At 32.4% G+C, this 18,592-nt stretch overlaps 1 protein-coding gene across 2 annotated transcripts in view; it reads right to left on the reverse strand.

The window, feature by feature from the left end:
• The window catches only part of LOC114343580 (phosphatidylinositol 4-kinase alpha), a 218,426-nt gene that overhangs the window by 124,236 nt on the left and 75,598 nt on the right, over positions 1-18,592 (reverse strand). For both annotated transcript variants that reach the window (XM_050645477.1, XM_050645476.1), the window contains 3 exons: positions 16,056-16,204; positions 9,503-9,673; positions 3,163-3,436 (listed from right to left, as the gene is read on the reverse strand). In XM_050645477.1, the coding sequence (XP_050501434.1) occupies positions 3,163-3,436; positions 9,503-9,673; positions 16,056-16,204 (594 nt within the window). The remainder of the gene's footprint in view (positions 1-3,162; positions 3,437-9,502; positions 9,674-16,055; positions 16,205-18,592) is intronic.

An 18,592-nucleotide genomic window follows, 5' to 3' on the forward strand; every position in this document is an offset into this window, starting at 1 on the left:
TGTCTAAAGAGAAAGGTATTCGATCAGTGCGTCCTCCCAGTCTTGACGTACGGATCAGAAACACTTACCTTAACTAAAGCCTCGGCTACCAAACTAAGAGTCACGCAGAGAAGAATGGAGCGGTCAATGTTAGGAATAACTCTGCAAGACAAAATCAGAAACGAAGAAATCAGGAGAAGAACAAAGGTGACTGACGTCATCGAGAGGATAGCCAGGTTGAAGTGGAGATGGGCAGGACACGTAGCCAGAATGACAGATGGGCGATGGACGAAGAGGTTATTGGAATGGAGGCCAAGAGAAGACAAGAGAAGCGTCGGTCGACCGCCTACAAGATGGACTGACGACTTAAGAAAGGTAAATAAAAACTGGATGAGGGCGGCGCAGGATAGATGGGGTTGGAAACGAGGGGAGGAGGCCTATGTTCAGCAGTGGACTTTTGAGGCTGGATGATGTGTGTAACAGTTTCATAAATTCTATAAATATCAAACAACCACTGGCGAAGCGTCCATGTAACCACTGTTACCATGGTAACCGTTAAAAATCTTGCAAATAAATATTTTATGACTACTGTGAAATAATTCCATTTTATATTTTTTTATCAATAGAAATATGAGTGTTAATAGTAATTCACTAAAAAGCCAACTAGACGCACGAAAATATTGGCGAATTTATGCGACTCGATTGCAGGTTATTGTTACCACTTTTAAATGTGGATACAAATGAAGGTCCATTGGCTAGCGGTCGGACGGTCGGAGACGGCTCGTATATCAAAATTTTGAAAGGCGCAGGCGTAAGCGCTCTGTGGATATTAGTAGGCACGTTACCACTTTTTAGAATGGTTACAATGGTTACTTACCTATTACAGTGTGCGTGCAATTAAACATGGATGAGTGTCGTTGACGACATTTTTTTTTTGAAATTTTTGACACTATGATTATACAACTTAAAAATAAGTTTTCTAATTTAAAGCAAAAAATTTTCGGATAGGGCCTTTGGAAATTTACCGCCTGAGCAGATAGGTAAAATTCCCTTATCTTCCTATAATCTCAGAATCCGTATGACTTGCATTTTTAGAAGCATCGGATGGTGTAACCAGAGAAGGTTTTCCATTGTTTTTTATCTGGTAGGATAGAAAATGGTATTTTAAATATCACTTTATGTGCTATTAGATTAAAAACAAACTTTTTTTAAATTAGGTTATACTCCAGTTGCCAGAGACAAAAATGCCACTGATCTCAAAAAATCGTAAGACACGTGCTGAATTTTGCTAAGAATGTCAAATTTAAGACCCCAAAAAAGACGCAAAAAAGATCGTCACTCCTACTCCGGGCTTGCCCTTATAACTCCCTCTTGAAGGGTTTGGGGACCATCGATTTACTAAGAATCTGTACGACATAGAAAAAAAATGTTTCAAACAAGAAATGTAGCTAAGATAATTGTGAACAAAAATGTTAATTAGCACTTTTTGTGTAGAATGAACCATTTTCTCAGAAACAACGCTTGCCGTGTCCGGAGATTTTGAAAGTAAGTTACGCGTGTGAATTCAATTAAGGTAAAATTTGTATCGACTCGACGGTAAAATTCAATATTTTTTGATTATAGTGTCTTATCGACAAATATCAAAATTGGTTTTGAAGGTGAATGATGCAGCTTTCGTATTTTGCCGCAAATGACGTTCGTTTCTATAACGCTGTTAAATGAATAAACGTTGCACAATTTTTGCCATTTTTGCGATTCAGATGAGATCAATGAAATTTACCACTTCCATTGACCGGTCGCTATGGAATTTGCATAGAGCCTAATCTTCAAAATTTATAACATGAAATTTCGATTTTGAGTTTTCAAAAGGGGGGCCTTTTGAAGAATTAAAAGGTACCCTTCCTCGCCACCAGAATTCATTTTTTTTATTTATTAAGTTTTATGTGATTTTAACCCGCCACCCCCTTTCCCCCTCATCAAAATCTTCATTTTTCGTTTTTATTTTTTTAGGTGGGATGCAATCAATTTTAAAAAATTCACACGCATAATTAAAACTTTTACAAAACATGTCTGTTTTTTATGTAACCGTAAGTTGAGTGTATTTAGTTAATTTTTAGTTGATTTTTTCGGAAAAAAGGGTATAAATTTTTTTGGGGATGGCTGCAGGGCTATTTTTTATCTTTTGTATGTTATCAAACACCATATTTCTAATTTTTATCAGATTTTTTCGTAAGGTTCGTCACCTTCAAAAATCCGAAAAAGTATTTTATTAGAGGGTTTTTGGGGATTTTCCCTATTTTATAGATTTCAATATAGATCAAATCAATGTTTTTTTATAGGTTATATGAAAATTGAAGTGAGTCCGTTAGAACATTTAAAAATGGGTGAAACACGTTCAAACACCCCAAAAAACAATTTTTTGGGTTTTTAAAGGTGGTGAACCTTACAAAAAAAATCTGAAAAAAATTAAAAAGATAGTGTTTGATACAGTGCATAAGATTAAAAAAAATTAGACCTCCAGCCATCCCCCAAAAAAGTTATACGTTTTTGTCCGAACAAAAAAAAATAATTTTTTTTGAGGTTATGTATACTCAACTTACGGATCCATTAAAAATAGACCTGTTTTGTAAAAGCCTGAACTATGCGTGTGAATTTTTTGAAATTATAAATTTGATTGCATCCCACCTAAAAAAAAAACAAAAATGAAGTTTTTTATGGTGGGGGGAAGGGGTGGTGGGTTAAAATTACGCCGAGTCTTATTTGTTGATCACATAGAACTTAAAAAAAATGAAAAAAATTTGATTCTAGTAGTGAGGGAGGGTGCCTTTTAGTTTAATTATCCCGTTCATAAATGGAAAATTTGATGCGCCTCTGTCGACGCATGAGCCACTAAAAAGTGGCGGCACAGTGTTCATAAGTTTTCTTTTAGGTTCTACTATTTAACACATTGAACGCCACGTGAGTTGTATTTAACTCACGCCTTGTTTGGCCCAGGCGCTCAGTGAGTTAAATATAATTCACATTAACATTGAAATTCTGAACGAGGAGCCTGACGGCAAAAACAAAAAATTATAATGTGGCCGTCAATGTGTTAAGTTATAGACTCTTATCGTGCCTAAAATGATTAGCAAATATCACCTATACCGGCTCTTAGTGTATAAGCTTAAAAAAAATTTTGGTTACCTTAATGTTTCCACCCAATACACACTCAACAAAAATGTGCATTGAGCAAAAGTTAGCTTGTTTACATAAGCAGTAACGTCGGTCGGATGCTTTAAAAGGTCTAAAATTTGGGTCCTTAATTCCTGTAACTCATTCACTGATACGCTTTCGTTTCTAACAGCACTGGTAAACTGTAATTCCCTCATTTCGGATCTACTGGAAGTAAACGATACCAGAGTGGGAGACTTCACTGCTATTTCTTTTACACCTTCATACCATTCTTGAGGCCACAAACCTAAAAATTTTAAAAATATTATATTATGATCAGGAGGACATTTTACAGTGTCTGACAACTCTCAACTCAAAACTCCTAATAGCGTACTGATAGCATACACACAGTTTATAGTCCTTGGGCCCACATACAAAATTATTATTTATTCTTTTTCTCATGATCATCTTTCAGTGCGTCACAGTTTTTCGATTTCTTTCTAACGCATTAAATTGTATGTGACAGAAAAAAGGCACGTCCGTGATTACAGACATTTACAAGATTTATTCTAGTTATTCTAGTTGTCGATAGATGGCGCCATAATAAAAAAATAATTTTTTTTTTAATTAGATAATAATATTACAAATATAATCTGTATAATTTATAAGACTATACAAATCAAAGAAAATACCATTTTATAAATGCAAGAAACACAGCTGATTTGTTTTTATTCCAAATTGAAAATAAAATGTGACAACTGTCAGATTTAACTAAAATGTCATGTTAGAATAAATGTCATAAATGTGTATTATCACGGACTTACCCTTTTTCCTATCATTTGTTACGCACTGAAAAATGCTCATGAAAAGGACAATATCACCACACCGTTGAAACTTTTTGTGCTTGTTGTTTGGGTGGAGTCGGACAAATTTGGAGCTTGGCGCATTATGGTAGTGGGGCGTTTGTCTGTCAAGCAGTCATGAAGTTGTCAATGTTATGCAAGAAAAAAATGTATAACCACATTAGTCATTTTATTTTAATCAATGGTTTTTATCATATAACCACACCGTTGAAACTTTTTGTACTTGTTGTTTGGGTGGAGTCGGACAAATTTGGAGCTTGGCGCATTATGGTAGTGGGGCGTTTGTCTGTCAAGCAGTCATGAAGTTGTCAATGTTATGCAAGAAAAAAATGTATAACCACATTAGTCATTTTATTTTAATCAATGGTTTTTATCATATAACCAGCGAAAACAATTTTGTCGGACAAAAATATTGGGCTGTATGACGCGTCGGACACGCTAAATATGTCAAATTTATGAAAATAATAAATTTATTATCACATGGCTAATTTTAATAGAATCTACCATAAAACATTTTTACAATAATGTGGTAACCTTGTCGGACAATTCTCACGGGGCATATGCGCAGTCGGGTGTGCCGAAGATGTCAATTTCCTGGAATTTTTTTATTTATTACCACAGATGTCATTTTTATTTTGTACGGTTTTTTTACATGTGTAATGCATATTGGATCACTTGTCGGACAAAAATAATGGGACAAATTTTTTTTTGAAATTTTCCCTCTTGTCGGAATTTTTTTTTGAAAATTCGAGAAAAAAACTAAATACGATGATAGTCATTGTTCAAGGAGTACGTACACAAATTTTCTGATCAAAATTTTCCCTCTTGTCGGAAAATTTTGGGTACAACTCTACGTCACTTTTAAATGTTGTACTTACTGTGTGTACCAATTTTCAGCTAAATCGATTCAAAAGTAACCGAAAAAAAAAATGTTGTAATTTTTTTTTTGACAATGCCTCCTCTTAAGGACGTCGATAACCTAAAATAATTAAGAGGAGACAGTAGCGATCAACAGGTAGCGAAAACGCGTTCCAAGATTACGGCTGTAATTTTGAATATTTTTTCGAGATATTTGGTACACGTATTCGTAATATAATAAAGAATGGCAGTACAGAGCCCAATTTGAAAAATATATTAATATGTGGAAATTACTCTGTAATTAAATACAATATTAAAACAACGAGCCTGTACCGCCATTAAGAAGAACAAAAAAATACATTTTCTTCAAATAAACTTTTTTATCCGATGCCTAAATTTTGTGTCATTTTGGAACTACTAAAATTTTTTATTTCATTAGTAGTTCCAAAATGACACAAAATCTAGGCATCGGATAAAAAAGTTTATTTAAAGAAAATATATTTTTTTGTTCTTCTTAATGGCGGTACAGGCTCGTTTTTAAATATTTTATTTAATTACAAAGTAATTTCTACATATTAATATATTTTTCAAATTGGGCTCTGTACCGCCATTCTTTATTATATTACGATTACGTGTGCCAAATATCTCGAAAAAATATTCAAAATTACAGCCGCAATCTTGGAACGCGTTTTGGCTACCTGTTGATCGCTACTGTATCACCTTAAGTTTTCTGTTCGTTTGCCCCAACATTTTTGTCAGACAATTACATTTTATGTTTAAGAATATAATTACTTGTAACCTACTACGTTTGTCGGAAAAATGGTTGTGAAAATAATGGATGCACGAACCCAGCATAGTTTAAAAGTATAGTTTACTAATAAAAATTAAATTTTTTGTCCGACTGTCGATTTGCCCCAATATTTTTGTCGGACACTTAGATTTTTTGATTTAGAAAATTACTTATAACCTCCTATTTTTGACGGAAAATGGTTGTAAATAAAAAAGTTCCACGAAATTGGCATCTTCGGCGCATCCGATTGTGCATAAGCCCCGTCAAAATTGTCCGACAAGGTTACCACATTATTGTAAAAAGGTTTTATGGTAGATTCTGTTAAAATTAGCCATATGGTAATAAATTCATTATTTTCACAAATTTGACATATTTAGCGTGTCTGACGCGTCATACGGCCCAATATTTTTGTCCGACAAAATTGTTTTCGCTGTTTATACAGGGTGAGTCACCACTAACGCGACGGAATATTACAGCAAAATGGTAAAAGATTTGAAAAAAATTTAAATTGAATAGTTTGTAAGTTGATAAAAGCTACATTTTAAAATTATTTTGAAATATACAGGGTGTCCCAATAAATGGCGGCGTATCAAAGTTATATTTTTTCTTATGGAACACCCTGTATTTTATTGAATTTTTTAATTACCGCAAAAAATAAGGTATATTTTCATAAGGCTTCCCTATACCTATGTACAGAGTGTTCTGAGTTATGTTGACTTTTGGCAAAAATGCAAAAAATGGCTTTGGCAGAGCCAATTACATTCAAATTGAATTGTTCCTAAAAAGGAATAATCACGATATCTATGAAAGAGTAGACATGCTACTTTTCATTGGGGAATATTTTTAAAATTGTCTCTTAGCTTCTAAAGTTTACGCTTAAAGGTATCCTGATAGAAGACACCCAAAAAAGGACGTTTTTGAGAGATTTCTCGATAGATTCCGTGCTACTGGTAATGTTGCATACATAGGTACGAAAAGTTAAATAAAAACAGACCATTTATTTTTAATGACGTAAACGAACTTGATGTCCTGAAAACCCAAATACTAGTACGTGAAAAATTTCGAGTCAATTGGAAATCAGTCAAACGAGTGTATGTAGAATACACAAGAAAAACCACTATCATCCGTATAAAACTCAACTACACCAGCATTAGACAGAACAGGAACGTTTAACTTTTCGTTTATAGACTTAAGAATTTGGAGAAGATCCTGATTTTTTTTAAGAATGTATTGTGTACAGACCTACTTTTCATAATAATCGTCTAGTTAATAGACATAGCTTTTATTTTATTATGATACAGTAAACAAACATTTTACTGTTGATCGCCAACACCGATGAAGTGTTAATGTTTGGGGCAGTATTCTGATTCTGAGCGAGTACGTTATCGATCCATATTTTTTTTTGACGAAAATCTGAATAGAGCAGCTTTTTTAAATTTCTTAAAACAAGATTTTTGAATCCTTCTTAAAATCTTCCACTTAGCGTGCGAACAAACATGTGGCTCCAATTGGGCGGGGCTCCTGCTTATTTTTGACGTGATGTTAAGAACAACTTCTACATAAAATTTAGAAATAAATGGATAGATAGATTCGGTTCATATATTTGGCCACCTAGGTCACCAGGATTGACCAAGATGAATTTTTTTAAATGGGGTTATAATAAAAATATTGTAAATGCTGCACTTCCTACCCTACTACTTCAGATGATATTTTTATGAAATTAAAAATTTCGAACGCTTTTGCGTCTATAACACCAGCTATGTTAAATAATGTAAACAAATCATTTAAAATCGCTTGTTGTATAAACATTTTGAACATGTATTACATAACTGACAATTTTTTACTTATAGTAAATTGTGGTTCCTTTTGTATTTAGTTATTTTCTTAATATTATTACTTAATAGCGAAAAAATTTATTTTACAAACTAGAAAATAAAAATATATCTACGTATTTATTTACAACTACATTCTATAACAACTATGCCAAGATGATGGGTTTAAAAATCGAGAGTGACTATAAATATTTTTAATATCGGTGTACCGTTTAAGAAAATTGTAAATTACGCAAAAACTATGACTCCTATTTATAGAACATATATGGGCCATTCCACGAACATACGCCTGTTTTGGATTACTTCGACAACGAATATTTTATTGTGCAACATAAGAAGTACGGAAGTAAATGGCGCTAAGAATTATTCCAATAAACAACAATGTAATTTGCAATTTACTTTAGTTCTTCTTATTTTGCACAGTAAAATATTCGTTGTCGAAGTTATCTAAAACAGGCGTATGTTCGTGGAATAGGGTATACCATATACCATTCGAAAGAGGAAAAACCTGTGTTTAGTATAATCCTTGATTAATATACATGGTGTTCTAATAAAATAACCATCATATTATGCTACATTGAATAATCCAATAATGAAACTGTAAATTTTGAACACCCTGTAAATAAATGTGTAATAATCAAGCATGAAATGCATTAATTATAAGATAGTTACCAGACCGTATTGTCATAAAATGACAATGTCATACAATGACATTAATCGATTATTCGAATAAGTTTAATCGACAATTAAAATCGATTTACAGATTAAGAATTTAAATAATTGTAAATTACGCAAAAACTATGACACCTAGGTATAGGACATCCATATACCATTCGAAAGAGGTAAATTTTTTTAGTATAATTATTTATTAATATACAGGGTGTTCCATTTAAAATAAGCATCATATGAGACATTTAATACTCCAATAATGAAACTGTAAATTTTAAACACCCTGTAGACAAATGTGTAATAATTAATCATGGAATACATTCAACCAATATCCAACTATTTAGATGTAAAAGTAATCTTTTTATAATTTCGTAAATAACTTGAGAATAAGCCTTCTTTTAAAACTTTACATTTTAAGAAAAGTCAACATAACTCAGAACACTCTGTACATAGGTATAGGGAAGCCTTATGAAACTATACCTTATTTTTTGCGCACAATTAAAAATTCAATAAAATACAGGGTGTTCCATAAGAAAAAATATAACTTTGATATGCCGCCATTTATTGGGACACCCTGTATATTTCAAAATAATTTTAAAATGTAGCTTTTATCAACTTACAAACTATTCAATTTAATTTTTTTTTCAAATCTTTTACCATGATTGTGTTGGAAAAACAACTACAACAAGTTTATAAATGTCCGAATACTCTATGTTGTCAAAGGCCACACCTCCTTGACATTTAAATAACTTCCGGTTCCTCCCAAAAAATTAGTTCCGCTTCCGCCTCCTCAATAAAAAAGTAGTCTTAAAAAAAGTAACTCCACGAAGCACTTCTTTCGAAGCACGAAGCTCTTTCTTTTCCACCGCATTTCCACCGAAGCATTTTTTTCCACTGTACAAAAAATTTTAGTTCTCACTTTCTCTCTCACACACACACGTTCTACAAGAGCAAGATAGTTTTAACTAAGTGATAATTGTTTTTATAGTTAAGATAATAATAATTCGATAAAGAAAAGTTACTGCAGTGTATAATTTCATCCCTACAAGAGACGAACAGAACCAGCAACCTACACCCAAAATCCGGTAAGTACTCATAGGTCGTCACAGGAGGGGTTTAACGTCCAACAGGTAATTTGTGAAACAACATCCGCTTTTCCTTCACGATCCTTCGAGTCCGATTCCTTTATGGTCCTTGAAGCCGGATTTCATTATATTGATTAATTTTAATTAAGAAAATATATTTCTCAAGAAAATGTTTTACGATCCTCAAGACATTCAACTAACGTATAGAATTCTTTTAATTCTTATTGATAATAAATAAATAAAGAATATACCTATACATATTCATAATATTCCTACCTGAATCTGAAGCTGTAAATCCCATAATAACACAATATAACCAAAAATCCCGGAACAGTTTATGAATACGAGGTTTCGGATTTTTAATTGCTGGTAATCGTCGTAATAATACTGCTATAACTGGTATAAGTACACCCAAGTTTCCGGCCGAACTTGAAGCTTTCAATGCACCTAAAGAAAATTTATCTGTTTTAGAAAATTGCCGAATTTATTAAAAAATATCTTTGTCCTTAAGCGTAGTTTACGTGGTTAATATTATTGAAGCAATATCGATATCCATCAATATATAGAGTGATTCATTAAGAATGTCCAATCTCTGAGTTGTAGATTCTAGACCTAAAAATATTAAGATTTAACCCAAATCACTTAAATAAAATGTGCGTCGTTACTGAGTTACAGGGTGTTTTAATTAAAAATTTAATGACCATTTTTACCCAGTACCTACTTTAAAACTATTTGACATATCCTTGTCATACTTTGCAGAAAGTGTAGTTACCGTACATTCTACTAAATTATGATAAACAAGCGTTTCTGGCTACTATCAGAGGAGTACGACAGGGGACAGTGAATGATTTACCCTTCCCAAATTCTATTCCACTGGCGGAATTGCTATTTTAGCACAATATTTCTATTCTCCAATACTTTCTAGGTAAATAATATACTCTTTATTCGTAACGATAAAGTCATTAGTTTTCGAGATATTTGAAGTTGAAAATGCAACGGCACAGCTATTTTGATTGATGTATTGTGCCCCTTCATTTTTAACTTCAAATATCTCGAAATCTAATGATTTTATCGATAAAATGAATAGTAAAATATTTGCATAGAAAGTATTGGAGAATCGAAAAATTGCACTAAAATAGTAATTCCACCAGTGGCGTAGAATGTGGAAAGGGTCAACCATTCACTTTACCCTGTCGTACGCCTCTGGTAGTAAGCAGAAATATTTATTTAACATATTTTAGTAGGGTGTAGGGCCTACAATTTCTGCCAAGTATGATAAGGATGTGTCAAATACTTTTAAAGTACATACTGGATACAAATAGTTAATATTTATGTAACAGGAATGTTTGATTTAAGAATTTAAAAATTATTTGTATTCAGTACTTGAAAAGTATTTGAAATATCCTTATCATACTTGCCAAAAAGTGTAGGTACTGTACACCCTACCAATTTATGTTAAATTAACGGTTCTGGCTACTACCAGAAGCGTACAGGGGAAAGTGAATGATTGACCCTTCCCAAACTCTACGCCACTGACGGAATTGCTATTTTAGCATAATTTTTCGATTCTCCAATACTTCCTATCTAAATAATATATGTACTCTTCATTCGTAACGACAGAATCATTAGTTTTCGAAATATTTGAAGTTAAAAATGAAAGAGCGCAGTACATTAAACAAAAGAGCTGTGCCCTTTCATTTTCAACTTCATATATCTCGAAAACTAATGACTTCATCGTTACAAATAAAGCGTATATTATTTACCTAGAAAGCATTGGAGAATCGAAATATTGTGCTAAAATAGCAGTTCCGCCAGTGGCGTAGAATTTGGGAAGGATAAATCATTCACTGTCCCCTGTCGTACGCCTCTGGTAGTGGCTAGAAACGTTTGTTTATCATAATTTAGTAGGGTGTACGGTAACTACACTTTCTGCAAAGTATGACAAGGATATGTCAAATAGTTTTAAAGTATTGGGTAAAAATAGATATTAAATTTTTAAATAAAACTCAATAACGAGGCACATTTTATTTAAGTGATTTGGGTTAAATATTAATATTTTGAGGCCTAGAATCTCCACCTCTGAGATTGGACATTCTTAATGAATCACCCTGTATTGAACGTGTAAGGAGTACATTGAAAGAATAATATTGAAGAAAATAAAATCGGTTTGATTCTTATTGAAGTTATTAATATATTGAGGCGCCGAATATTATTAACACTTTGTGAGGGGGTACAGTAGAAATCGCTTTATTAAGAAGTTTTTGAATTGTTTGTTTTCCCTGCGACTCCTAAGTTTGATGGACTGTAGAATATTATTTTATCTACAGCATTTTTTACATAGAAATCCATTTTATACATTTTATTGACATGAGTGTTCATTATCTGATGTATATTCACTTATTTCTATTTAATTGCAATTTATCTTCATATTTTTGTAATATTATTTACATTTAGTATGTTGTTTTCAGTGTTGGAAGAAAATGTATTGCATTTATTTCTTGCTGTTTATCTGTTTTCCCTTTATATACAGGGTGTTTGGTAAAGAATGGGCTATACCTTAACCTCAAATCCCTGAGCTTAAAATAGGTCGATTTAAGCTAACTTACCTTAGTACTTCTTCTTCTTTGAGTGCCTCTCCTATCGGAGATTGGATATCATTAGGGCGATTCTAATTTTATTTACTGCTGTTTTGAACAATTCGTTAGTGGTACAGCCAAACCACTCTCTCAAATTTCTCATCCAGGACATTCTTCTACGGCCTGGATTTCTTCGTCCTTGGATTTTTTCTTGCATTATGTTTTGTAGGAATGTGTACTTTTGTCCCCTCATCAGGTAGCCTAAGTATTCAAGTTTTCTCTTTTTTATATTCAGTAGAACTTCTGGCTTGTTATTTATTCTGCGTATTACTTCTTCATTTGTAATTTTATCCACCCAACTTATTCTTAGTATACGGCGGTAGCACCACATCTCAAAGCTTTCAAGATTTTTAATATTCCTCTGTTTAAGAGTCCATGACTCAACACCGTAGAGCAAAGTACTGAATACATAGCATTTTAACATTCTAGTTCGTAGATGAATACTAATATCACAATTACAAAATAATTTTTTCATTTTTATAAAAGTAGACCTGGCAATTTCAATACGTCTTTTTATCTCGTGATTTTGGTCACCTGTTTCATTGATAAGGGTTCCCAAGTATTTGTATTCGTTTACTTTTTCAAGTTGGGTACCGTTTATTGTGATACTAGTGCCATTTATTGGATTCTTACTGAAGGTCATATATTTGGTTTTTTTGACGTTCATCCTTATGCCGTAGTTATTACATATCTCATTCATACTTTCAACTAGATGTTGTAGATCTTCCGCTGTTCTTGCCATTATCACAGTATCGTCAGCATATCGAATGTTATTGATAACTTCTCCATTGACTATTATCCCTTCGTTTGCATATGAGAGAGCTTCTTGGCATATTTGTTCGCTGTAGATATTAAACAAGAGCGGTGACAATATACAACCCTGTCGTACCCCTCTACGTATTTCTATTTCGTCCGATGTTTGGTCTTCTATTTATATATTAGCTCGCTGATTCCAGTACAGATTTAATATTATTTGTATGTCTCTGGTGTCAACTTAGTACGAAAGTTGTTAATAACCGAAAAACAGGGTGTCAAATTTAAACTTTTATTTTATTTATTCTTGAATACTTCCTGACAGGCATGGGATAACAACACGAAATTTGGTAAGCGGGCGTTTTTTGGGATGAGAAATCTAAATTCGCCACCAAAAATGATGTATTATCCAGAGGACGCCACATACGCCTTTCAGCGCTCATTTAATACGTTCAATTTTTTTATCCCCCACTCTACATACTATTTGAATCAATTTTTTTTTTATTCTCTCAATATTTTTACTTAAAAAATATATACTACATTCATCTCGGTAAGTAAACTCACTGTTTTCGAGATAAGCGCATTTTACATCTGCGATACAACATAATTTTTTGCATAATATTATATTTAGACCCGGAAAATAAACTTGAAACCATAATAATTTTGCCAGTTCTGATATTTATGTCATTTCATCGCAAATTCCATTTAAATAAATTTGCAATACATTTTTTGGAAATTTCTATGGTTTTAAGTTATTTTTCGGGTTAACTACAATGATATTATACAATAAATTATGTTGTCTCGCAGATTTAAAATGCGTTTTTCTCGAAAACCGTTGAGTTTAGCGAAATGAATGTAGTATATATACATTATTTAAGTAGAAATATTAAGAGAATAAAAGTTTTAATTTAAAAAGTATGTAGAGTGGGTAATAAAAAAAATTAAACCTATTAAATGAACGCTGAAAGGCGTATGTGGCGCCCTCTGGGTAATACATAATTTTTGGTGGCGAATTTATATTTCTCGTTCCAAAAAACACCCGCTTACCCAATTTCTTGTTATTATCCCATGCCTGTTAGGAAATATTCAAGAATAGATAAAATAAAAGTTTAACTTTGACACCATGTATTTAGTTTATTATCAACTTTCGTACTAACGTAAGTTAACTTAAATCGACCTATTTTAACCTCAGGAATCTAAGGTTAAGATATGGCCCATTCTTTACCAAACACCCTGTATACTAAGAAGGCCTTTGATTTAGTTTCTATAGAATATATCATGTTGTTTTTATTCTGATTTCTATAAAGTGTTGTTCTTGTAGGCATTGTGCTGAGGGTGCGCATTATTTTTTCCAGTTCTATTATTTGCTGTAATGATTACTTAACCGAATGGATCTTGTAATGAGGGTATTGACAACTATTTCTACCTGTGATGGACGATGTGACAGAACGTTTGGATACGTGTGTTGTTTTGCAGCAAATAGTATGTTCTAGATAGCCGCTCTTTAGTTTGATAACCATAACGTCTAGAAATGGAAGTTGGTTGTATGAGTTAATTTCAAATAAGAATTTGAGTTTCTGCTAGATAGATGTTGATGACATTGAGAAGTTCAGATTTCCGTATGGCAAGATTTTAAAAGTATTGCCCTCCATATATCTAATGCATATTTTTGGTTTTAGCTTTATTCCTTAGTACAGTTGTCTTCTCAACATAGATAGATAGTTCCAATCTGATCACACAGAAAAACTTCAACATTTTTTCATTCTAATTCCACTTCCACAATTTTTATGTCTAAACTGGTCACATTGTCACATGACGTATAATTTTAACGTCTATAAAAGGGACATGTTTTACGATAAAATTCTCTGTATATATCAATAAACTGTTTTATTTTGGAGACATTTTATAATCTGCATCTCTTATGACTGCTGATGTCCCACAAATCTCTTAGTCAGTTCATTCTAAGCCAGTCTATGTTCTTATTTACTTTTATTTTAAGTTGAGTTGTGTCCTTTTTCTTATTTCTTTACTTTTCATTTATTGATCTCAATTTTGTTCTCCTTTATTGCCCATGAAGACTATATTGCTGTAATGTGTACATTGGTAAAAGTCCCGTGTATAACAAACCATTTTCAACTACATGGATTTCATAACCATTCTCAGAAAGGTTATGAGACTGGTTATTTATTTAGCTTATGGCTACATCACAGTTGAGTTTCTGTGTATAAGTAAAGAGGACAATACATCACAAACAGTAAATAACAATAATTATATCATAGTCAGAGATTTTTCTTCATAAGCCGAATTGGACTTCGTTTTCTGTATGTGTTTCCTTTTAATAAGCTGTGCAGAATTTAGCATTTTACTCTGCTTATTTCTTCTATATTAAGTTGGCAAACTAATATATGGGTCCGAGTTCTTTTGTGAATTATTGGCTAATAGAAAGTCCATTTGTTAGCAGTATCATCTTTAATAACTTTCAAAACTGTGATTTCTTTCTGCCAGGAGATCTTGTGAAAGATTGTCTGGCTCCTCTTGTGCTAGTTCATTTAGATTAACTAGGGTGCACGTGCAGTATTCTCCTACGTGGCTGTAAAGCGAACTAGCTTTACAGCCACTTTAAAGGTAAAAAATATGTACAGGGTGTTTCAAAAAAAGGTAACCCCGTCTCTAGGGTAGGTAAAAAACTGAAAAATAATTGGGGTTTGCTTAGTAAAAAATTTTTGTAACGCCATCCGTTTTCAAGATACAGGGCGTTGAAGAAAAAAAAATTTTACGCATTTTTGAAAATTGAAAAATTGAAACAAGGTTTAAAAACTCTAATTATTGTTGATTTATCATAACAATCAATAAATGTCAGATTTCCATGGCACACTTGGAGAAAATAGAGGTATACCTATTAGAACTTTATCATTACTACCAGTATCAATTATTACTTCATAATTTTCAAATCAAAATATTCCGAAAACGGTACACAGTATCGAGTTTTACCAAGAGTACCTTTTTCGTGTAAAATTGAATGATGTTTAAGTTTACCTGAAATTTTGATTAATAATTATACTCTTAAAAAAGTTAGTACGATAATAATTGACTAATACTTAGTACGATCCGTGTAACTAGCGCCCTCTATGAGAATCAGATATAAAAACAAATTCATGGGATGTATCAGCTTCCAAAACATATTCGTATAAAATTTCATTACAATGTTGCCAGTAGTTTCGGCAAAATCGTAAAAAATGCGTAAAATTTTTTTTCTTCAACGCCCTGTATCTTGAAAACGGATGGCGTTACAAAAATTTTTTACTAAGCAAACCCCAATTATTTTTCAGTTTTTTACCTACCCTAGAGACGGGGTTACCTTTTTTTGAAACACCCTGTATATGAATTAGATATAATAATAATTAGACTTGTTATCAAACGTCAAACGTTATGATACTTACCTGGTGATTTATCACTCGCCCTTTTGCCTTCCAAACCTAATTGTACAAAAAGCTCCAGAAGTCGCCCGAGCAATTCATTCATTTGTGCTTCGCCTGATATATTATCAGCAATATTTGCTAAAGCATTTATAACCGATCTTGACACATGCCTAAAAAGTTGATAAATGTGTTAAATAAATAATATATTTTGTAAACACAATTTTGATCTTTCTTTGATGAATTCACATAAAGAAAGATCAAAATTGTATCAATAACAAGACCGATATCAACGATCTCTCCAATATACTGTACGTCCCTGTATGTTGGAACCATATGGAAAACTTTTTATTATTAATTTTACGAAAACAATGTTATTCCTCATAAAAAAATCTGCATGGTCTAAAACCTAAGATTCAACCATCAGATATCGAAATTTATGAATAACATACTCAATATTATATCTCAAAAAATATGAATTTCGCTCAACAGTTAAGTAGTTTTATTTTTCACAATATTGAAAATTGTTATTATGAAAAGTTGTTTGGAATTAAGAACTATATTCTAATATAGTGTAGGAAACAAAGGTTGAACCTTGCAAAATGGACACAAGTCCGGTTTTATTTTTTTCTGGTATATCAAGGGGTGCTTATTATAAGACTAACTTTTTCTGAAAAAATTTCGCCCCGGAACCCCCCTTTTCGCCCCTTTAAAGGGGGTAATTTGTGGTTTTTGCGGAACGTAGCCCTTCCTGTACCTTTTACAAAAAATTTCTTTTATAGAAATATGAAGAGGACTATATTTTCTACGATTTATTTCCGACAGCATCTGTCTACCATCCACCGCTTAGCGGGGGTGGCGCCCCAAACTTGACAAGTTTTTAAAAAAGATGTTTTTAAAAAATATATATTTTTTCCTAACTGTAACGGAAATTAAGAAGAAATCCTGCGGCAATTATTCACAAATAATTGATTGATTTTTTGGTATAGGTTTCATCTAAGGGTAATTGCCCTTTTTTTAATTACAGGGTGTTATATTTTAAAAAACCCCTTTTTATACCATCTGAACCGTTTATGCTATAGTAAAAAGACTTTCAGCGATTACCCATGTACTGGTGCTATTTACAAATTTGTATAATGCACCCCCATTTTTCCCCAGAACCACCCCAAAAAAAAGGAGAATTAATAAATAAAGTGATTTTCTTGGAATCCTTCACACACAATGCCACAAACCATACATACTCATAGACGTTTCACGACCATGTTAATCTTTGACAAATTTTAGTTAGGTTGGAATTTCAAATTATAAATTTTGCGGGATTTTTTATGAAATTTCGCAGGAAATTAAAACAGAAAGACAATTCAATGTTTTATTCAAAAATTTGTTTTCAAAATGCTAAACACTACTACCATGTGTCACGTGAAAGCACTGATGTGTAATATTGAGTTGAATGAAATTTTTTTAAAGAATCTTGTAGGATGATTGTTTAAATAAATATTACCTTATAATCTTTTACAAACTTCCAAAAATATATAGGCCCGAAATGTTGATGACACACTTGTCTATTGGAATAAACTGTTTCAGGATCTATTATATTGTTTTTTTTTTAAATGTGGAGAAACACAACACGGGTTGATCAATGTAAACTAAAAATTCTACTCATAAAAACGGAGAGGAGGTTAATACAATTGATTAAAATTGCGATTAAATCTAATTAAAAACGTAACACCACTATAATAAAATAATTAAGCCACAAACTGTAAAATTAAAAGTAAATAACAAATTAATTTAATTGTCAACTGTCAGTTGTTAAATATGACAAGAGGATTGACTGACAGCGACATCTCTGGATTGGAATGGTAACTAATTTGCTGTCTTGACCTTGACAATTTACGTGAAACGTCTATGAGTATGTATGGTTTGTGCACAATGCCCTTTATTAATATGCTTCATATATTATTTTGTACACGTTATTATTACCCATGCATGGACACCAAAAGCGGTTTCCTAGTGCAACCCCTGTAGCCAAAAAAAAAAAAATAAAATGGGGGGTTGAATTTTTTTTTTGTTTTTTGCTTTTTGATCCAAAAATATATATGGTTATTGCAACATCCCTGCGGAAACCACCCCTATCCTTGAAAATATACTGCAGAAACTACCCCTATCCCTTGGAGAGCATGTTTTTACGATTTTTTCATTACCTATGCATTCTTTTTAAACAAAACTTATACACGGTTAAAGACCACTATTTACTCTAAAAATTAGGTCCTATTCATTTTTTTCGTATAAAGCAACCGTTACGGCACAGTGGCGCCGTAAACCTCATATATGCTTTGGCGGGCTCCAGTTTTGTTTTTTTTTTCGTCATCTGTTCGTTTTATTGATAAAGTACTTATGTAAAATAAAACAAAACAGTGTAACCTACAAATTATGACTTATGCACATTTTACAATCTTTGCGCCCCAAAGCCACAGTGGTGGCCCAAAATCAATTTTTGCATATTTTCGCCACCTACACGCATTTTATTGCATTAATGCTACCTTAATAGCACAATATTTACC

Source organism: Diabrotica virgifera, chromosome 3 (assembly GCF_917563875.1).
Source record: "Diabrotica virgifera virgifera chromosome 3, PGI_DIABVI_V3a".
Taxonomy (NCBI): domain Eukaryota; kingdom Metazoa; phylum Arthropoda; class Insecta; order Coleoptera; family Chrysomelidae; genus Diabrotica; species Diabrotica virgifera.